The sequence below is a fragment of the Acyrthosiphon pisum genome, chromosome X (genome assembly GCF_005508785.2).
Source record: "Acyrthosiphon pisum isolate AL4f chromosome X, pea_aphid_22Mar2018_4r6ur, whole genome shotgun sequence".
Classification (NCBI taxonomy): domain Eukaryota; kingdom Metazoa; phylum Arthropoda; class Insecta; order Hemiptera; family Aphididae; genus Acyrthosiphon; species Acyrthosiphon pisum.
In genome coordinates this window covers 6103775-6111966 of record NC_042493.1, presented here as the reverse complement: position 1 = coordinate 6111966, position 8192 = coordinate 6103775, and the positions used below count along the sequence as shown (strand labels likewise).

The following is an 8192-nucleotide window of genomic DNA, read 5'->3' as shown; positions in this document are numbered from 1 at the left end:
CCCCCTGGCTATTCCACTGTGTTAAAATGTCTAACAATAATTAAAAATGATATGACTTATCAATAGATAAAAGTGATAAAAGTAAAATCACATGCATATAGAATAAGCTGATCAGAATATTCATGAAAATGTTGGCATGTAATATGTGATGTACATAATGCATATAGCACTATAAATCCAATCCTTAATTATCACTTACACATTTAAATATGAAATATAACTATCAAACTTTTTTTATTCACATAATTTTATTTTTTATGTGCGCATTTTATATTTATTTCAACTGAAAAAAATAGTAATTTTTCTAGAAAAAAAGAAAAGATAACGTATTAAAAAAATAACAGTAGGTTTTTGACCCAATAAGTGGTTACTATTTCTTTGATAAAAACTTCTATGAATTTTTTTTTAAACAATATTATTTTATTAAAAGGTATGAACCTGAGTTGAATCCCGGCGTGACGTACAGAATTAAAGAATTTAAAGCTACATTAAAAATATATTCTACTGGGAGCATTACTGTAAATGGTAAAGAAATTATCAAAGAAATTAGTAAAATAAAGTTTTAAGTATATCTTAACATTTATTCGTTGAATTTTATTTTGTTCACAGCTTCGAGTGAAGCAATAGTTCAACTTGCCATTGAACACATATATCCTTTAGTTTTACCATTTAAGTTAACCAACTTATTGGACGATAAATGTCTTGTAAGAGTAATTGGAGGAACAAAATCCCAGGAACAAAATGCCGGAATATTGGAATCCACTGATCATTTTCCCATAAATCGTCCCGTCGAAGAATTAGTGATTGAACGTTGGAAATTGAACACTTTGGCACCTATATTAGATAATAAAGGATATAAATGATACTACGTAAACAATTTTTCTTCTGCGGTCATAATGTGCCTATGTTAAATTTTGATCATAGGTTTTGTTTCTCAATTGAATTCAATTTTAAATATATAAACAAATATTATATTTATTGTTTGATTTTTTTCTTTGAAAAAATATTCCACTATATAGCCATAGAAGTTAGATTTTAAATTGTATGATTAAATTTATATATTTTTTTGAGCTATATATAACTTAATATTATTATTAAATTGATGAAAAAGTTTTTAAGTTAAACGATTATTTCTTTATAAAAATGATTAATTGGTTTTATAGCTTTGTCTTTCAGAATTTATTGTTTTTAGAATTTAATAACATGATGTTGATACAATTAGTACGTTATTGATGGCGTTAAATTCATATATTATAATAAAAGAATGGGTAGAAAATCAATGCTAATCTCAAGAGAGTTTTGTGATAAGCTTTTGAGAATATGACGAGCCCATTATTTTCATAATATCAAAAAGCTTGAACATTGTTTGTCTTTTTTTCAAAAAAAGGTGAAAAATATACATGCCTCTCTCCCAAAAAATGACAGCGACTCTACATGTAGTTGATATCTTATCTATTCTACTCGTATTATTATCAATAATATATGCTTAAAACAGTATTAAATCCGAGGATTCTAGGATTTTTAGTATGTACCTATTGGCCACAATAGTGAATAAAATAATTCAAATTATTAGTTAAAAAGTGAGAATCCGTATAGTTTCTAATTTATAATCGTTTTAACGTATCACATGTACTAAGTCATGAAGTAAGGCTCGTCCAATTCAATAATTACTATTGTTGTGTACGTTTTTATTGTATTTTTATGCTCCTAGTTTATGTTTAATTCGATTTAATTTTTAATTTAAGAAATAATAATCATACTTAATAAGTAAAAAACTACATAAAAGTGTATGATTCAACTTTAATATAGGTAATATATTATAATCTAGGTAAATGTGTAAATTTGAGCTCCGAAATTGTGCATCATAGGTTGTTATTTTTTCACAGATAGGTAATTGATTCATTAATCGTTTTAGTTAGATAACTTATTTACTGACAATCAAATTAAAATATTAATACAAAAGTTTTATTTAATTTATTTTTTTATAATATTTATAAATATTTACAAAATATATTAAAGTTGATGAGCCTTTTAATGTTTGCCTTTGTTTAATACTTATTTTTACTTTAGCTTATTACATTTATTCTTAAAGCTTTATGTTGTGCAATTATTTTATAATATAATATTGTATATAATTCGTTGTATCTACATACTATTATAGTATCATGATACATTTGTAATTTTCTAGTAGGTAACTAGTATTTAGTAAGTAACAAGTAGTAGGTACTAAGTATAGGTACAGCATTAGATTTAAGTATGAATTGTTATTTGTTAATTTGTATTTTATGATACTATAATAATTAAGCTTTTAATTTTAAAATTATTATCTTCATAATTTAATCATTTTTTAATCTATGGATTAAGTAGGTGGTACTAAAACTAAACCCAGTGCCGAAACTACGTCAAGTAGGCCTCAGCACAAACATGATTAGGATGCCATTTGAATTACCATACCTATAACATCATTATTATTTATATCATGCATATAGTATATATTTTTATTATATATTTGTTTTATGACTTCAATTTTTTTTAAATAATACATCTAAACATTAACGTTTATATTTTAGATTTTATGGGAAATTATGAATATATTGGTTTTACAATACCTATGTGTTTATTTTTTTTTTTGTGTGCCATCACCTTTTTGAGTAGTAAAAATGTTTAATCCGTCAACTTCTAGTAGAAAGTTGAATTTAGTTGGTACTATGAGGGTTAAAAGTAAAAAAAAAATATAGTTTATAACTAAATTGATGTTGTTATATTTTGTTGTGATTCAAAAACTTTTCAAAAACGTTCACATGTAGCCGAGCTGAATGGTAGGTATTGTTATGGCTACCTGTAGTAGTTTGTACAAGTCGGGAAACACACTTTTAGAAATATTTTGTTTTATTGTTTCATAATTTATTTCATTTCCTGATTGCAAGATGCTGTTTTTTGCTACTGTCATCTCTGACTGAATATTGAATTTCGATAAATCCAATAATCCCTGAAAACAGTTAAAATGTACTAATGACTTTTATCATAAAACTAAAAACTGAAGATTTACTTGATAATGATCAATAAAAAATTGACTTTTTTCAAATTTTAGTCGATATAGAATCAAATCAATATTCGATGACAAGTCAGAGTATTCTGTAGTTTTTTTTAAGAATTTCTATCGGCAACACGTTTTTAGATTTTACAGTTTCTTTAGGGTTTTTTTAATATTAAATAATTATAAAAAAATTCAACATTTTAATAAATAAATAAAACACAAATTAAATTACTGAAGTACTACAGGTTACAGTAATACACAGTTTTACAAAATACAAATATAACAACAACGAAAAGTACATCGTGACACGTGTAGGTAACATTTACATTATAATATTATATTCGACCGAAATTACGATTTACAACTACAGTAAACAAACAACAGAACAACGCAACACGAAAGACGAAACGGTCGAAACGGCAATCGCTAATCGGCATTTGGCACATTAATAATGTTTATCAAAGTCTGATTATCGGAAAATTTTTATTTTTGTCTTTGCAATAATGTGATAACAATCCGTTGCGACGGTCAGCCGGTGTGCTCCGATGACGATTAGGTATAATAATTATTACATTGACATTTGACATGTCGGGATAAAAAAATATTTTGTTAAGTTCCAAGATTTTGTCAATCGTTGTAAAATAAGTAGGTACCTATTTTAATATTTTATACTATGAAAAATGTTTGATAATTTTGGGGGGCTAAGCCCCCCCCCCCCCAATCTCCGGGATGGCGAACCTTTTGATAACTGGGTGTCAAATCAAAATGTTTGGTTTGATTTTATTTGCCTCGCGTGTCAGAAACTTTGCAGACTTTTTTTTTAGTCTTCGTGTAAGGCATCCAAAACTATCTGTTGGGCGACTGTCGACTGTTCTGTTGTACCTACGTTTGTACGTAAACGCGATAAACTAATTTATAATCGTTTACGAGCTACAGATTACAATATCTTACGATATATTCCAATAATAAGTTAAAGATAGTTTCAAATTATCAATAATTTTTTTGGAAAGTGAAGTAAAAATTATGAATTATATTTTAAATTGGCGTGTCACACGCGTGACATAGGTTCGCCATCCCTGGTCTACTCTTTACCAACCACCACCACATGGCACCAACGACGCAACTCAGTCAACCTACCACCAAGCCGCAAGGCGAGACGAGAAGGCTAGTCGCGCTTCGCTCTCGTACACACACCGTTGTACCGACAACTTCGTCGTCTCTTTACGTAACGATATTTCCATTTAATAAAGTGATTTCGATATTAAATTATATCACTGTCATAATATAATGCTGCTAAATTATATCACTGCGTGTCACCTGACACTCTATCACACTACACCTTGCGACAGGACTACAGCGACGAACAGCACCGCCATAGCCGTGTCAAATTGGCTCCCTTTATAGGAATTGTATTGAGTCGGCGAAAAGGTAAGAGTTTTTACGCTGACACATACCTCGGATTATTTGCTTACAATATTACATCAGTATTAAGATATTTAACCAGGGGCATGTCTTCCGGTTAGTTAGGATTTCCAAGTCAGGATTACGCCTTAATAAGTATTTAAGTACGCAAGGGGAAATCTGCGCGATCGAGAATAACTGTGAAACGGCAGTGCAAAGTAATTACTTAACTTACCGCCACCCCGCCGACCGTCACCTTTCGTCACGACTACTCACGAGACAATATAATTATACTACCGATAATAACGCAGCGCGTAGGCCACAACCTTGACGCCAGTTACCGTCGCCGCCGCCGAGCCGTGACCTATTTATAGTCTCGCTATAATTATTATTAATTTGAACACGCCGTCACCAGCTGATCATCATTTACGTAATCGTAGAATTTGTTTTTCTCTCGTAAAAATCGCGCAAAAGCTCGCGTATTCGCCCAAAATGTTCACTCAAATCCACTGTATTATATGGTCTGCACCTCAACGGGAACTCTGCGCACGTCAATGGGTGGGCATGACGAGGTTTCTTCACGGAATCGCGGACGGCTATATCGCACAGCTGCAGCCACAAAACTAAGCGATCTCGCGGTTTTCCAACCATCAGTCACCTGTACACTCAACCAATCGTACACACGCGATGGCTACCAGTCAGGTAGGTCAGTCGAAGACATATTTTTGTGTAGGCGGCGCACAGTCGGCCACCAGCCACATTTCCGCCGTAATTAATGACAGTTTTTCGCGCGCGATCGACTCGGTGGCCACACATAACAACCGGAGACCGCGTCCCACTATCCGTTATATTATACGTTGGACGCACGCAGGAAGTTGCTACCCTAGTTCGTCGAAACGAGGGTTGAGGACCCCTTCAGGATTATAGAAAACACAAAATCGATACTAGGACAAGCGCGTATCCACCCCACTGGTTGGTGAGGGCGGTCGATTCAGTTTAATTCATAGATTCTGAAGACACGAATGACGAATCTTACAGCATAATAATAATCAATTTTAATTTTACATTGTTGTAGTTATAATTCAAATTTTTTTAAATCATAGTCAATGTAACGAATTGATATTAGTAATTATGATTGATAATATGTACTTATTTGATAGTTTTTTAAATGATAGGCTATTAGTAATAATAGTTAATAGTACTTACACATATTTTATAGTAATAAAAATAATATGAATAATAATTAATTATACAATTTTATAGTTATAGTATTCATAGTTCTTAAACATAATAATATCAATAATACACAAACACATTGCACATAGTCAATACTACGAATTCGAATCCGAATTCTTTATTCTAATTTTAAAAAGTTCTAATCTTTAATATTTATTATAATTAAATGCAACTATTTGTACATATTCATAACGCGTTAATTTTTAGATTCGGAGCGGAGCTGAGCGAGGAAGCTAGTGGTTTTACAATGGTGTTTATTTATTTATTTTTTTTTATCCTGTATACAAAATTTCTACCAGAAGGAGTGCTTCGATTTCAACATATTATGGTATCTTATCTTTTAGAAAATTGGATCAATATGGTACTTTAGAGAGTACTTTAAGTACTTTTATCGATTTTCTCAATAGTTATCAATAACAAAAGGTGGGAATTGACTAGTTAAAAAGTTAAAGTTAAGTTAAAAAGTTAATTTTTTTTAACTTTTTAACTTAACTAGTTAGTTTATTTTCTAATCAACTTATGAACTTAACTAGTTTAATTTACAGTTGAAATAACATAACTTTTCTCAGTTGATTTTAAAAAATCCATCAAGTTAAAAACATTTTGAAATTTTTCGTTTATACGTAAATATTACTATGTCAATATAAAATAAAAATAATCCAGTACAAAAACACAAAACATTTCTGTTTTAGATTCTGAGTGAAACGATGAATGTATTGATTTTACAATGATGTGTGTTTTTTTTTTTTATGTCTGTCATCAACTTTTAGGACAGTAGAAGTGCTTTTTTTTTTAAAATTTAATACAAGGCTCCTACTATATGTTACAATGAGATTTAAAAAATATTAAAAATATAGTCACAATTTTTTTTATTAGCATTTAAAGTTCAAAAATTGACACAATATGTAAAAATCACGAAAATTAGCAAATTATTTTGAGTTAATAATTCGTAAAAATTTTTCTTTTTAGAACTAAGATTTTAAAATGTAATACAAGATTGCTTATAAAATAATCTACTTTTATCAAAAAAAAAATGTCTAAAAGAAACTCAAATTAAATTTTTATGAGCGTTTCAAATTCATATTTTTACAACATTCGATATTCACTCGATTTCTTACGTAACGATTTTCTTATTTTGTTGTAATTAAAAAACAAGAGACTGTAGAAACTTGAAAATTTCACTGAATGTTTATATTAGCATTTTCTATATACGATAAAATTTTGAAAATAATTTGACTCTTTTTGAGCTGTTGACGGACATTGTAAGTTTTCAATTTTTTTAATTTTTTTTTTCTATAAATATCAATAAAGTTTTATCTGTTGGGCCAAAAAGTGTAAAAAAAAAAATGTTCAACTTTTATATCTAAGGATTGAAAATATAAAACAAGATTCCATGTAAATATTTAATTCTGTTACCAAAAATTCTAAGAAATACATAAGCACAGTTTATTTTTATAGTCATTTTAAGTTCGAATTTGGACGAAATTACATATTAAAAAACCTGGAATAACTATTTTAGTTATTTTGTTGTGATTGTATAATATTATTTGTGGGTACTTAAAACTTCTAAAGTATACTATTATATTTCTATGATATCACCACGGTTTGTTGTTGATGTATAACGCGTTACCTGATGGATATTGTGATATGATTAATTTGGAATTTATTATAGGTACCTATTATAGGTCAATTTTTTTTAAATACTTACTATAGACTATACCTATAATATAATATGTCTTATACCTAGACTGACATACCGTCTCCGCTCAGAATCGTTTTTCTTATACAATGATATTATATCATTGAATTCAAATTTAATACCATCCATTATACAGTGACCCACTTGTAACCTACTGTACAGCAGAGCGAAATCCACTTACCCACCTTTTCAAAATAGCAGTTAAAAAATATTAAAAATGCATATGCACAATTTGTTTTATAAATATTTAAAGTTTTAATTTCGACAAAATTTATCAAACTTAAAATTTAAAATGCGGGTAAGTGGATGTCACTCTGCTGTAAAGTAGGTTACAAGTGGGTCAATGTATAATGGATTGTATTAAACTTGAATGCAATGATATATGATAATTTGAATCCAGGATAAAAAAATAAATAAAAACCATTGTAATAACATGAGCTTCTAAAATGATTTAGTAGTTAAAAATGTACCAATATTACATAGTAATAACAACAATATAAATATAATATACAGTATCCTAGGCTGCCAAACCGTCTCTGCTCAGAACCGTTTTTTGCACACATGATATATATCATTGAATTTAAATTAACTATTCATCCAATTGTAGCCTACTGTACAGCAGAGTGACTTCCACTTATCCGCTTTCTTTTGTTTGTTTAAAAAAAAAAAATGATGTCCCCCCATTTAAAATTCCTGAGCACGCCACTGTATAGGTAGTACATTTTTAAACATTTTAAATACAATTTAAGACTTTTTGAGCGACTATCATAGACCATTAAAATAATTTTTAAATTAGTCTTAATATTTCGGGGGGGGGGG

The 8192-nt window shown here is 29.2% G+C and overlaps 1 protein-coding gene across 1 annotated transcript in view; it reads left to right on the top strand.

The window, feature by feature from the left end:
* Window positions 1-1017, top strand: part of LOC100575638 (TATA box-binding protein-like protein 1) — a 16667-nt gene extending 15650 nt beyond the window's left edge. Inside the window, exons 4-5 of the mRNA XM_003246661.4 lie at window positions 431-525; window positions 610-1017. Of these exons, the coding sequence (XP_003246709.1) occupies window positions 431-525; window positions 610-863 (349 nt within the window). The 3' untranslated portion in view covers window positions 864-1017. The remainder of the gene's footprint in view (window positions 1-430; window positions 526-609) is intronic.
* The last annotated feature ends 7175 nt before the right edge of the window (window positions 1018-8192 follow it).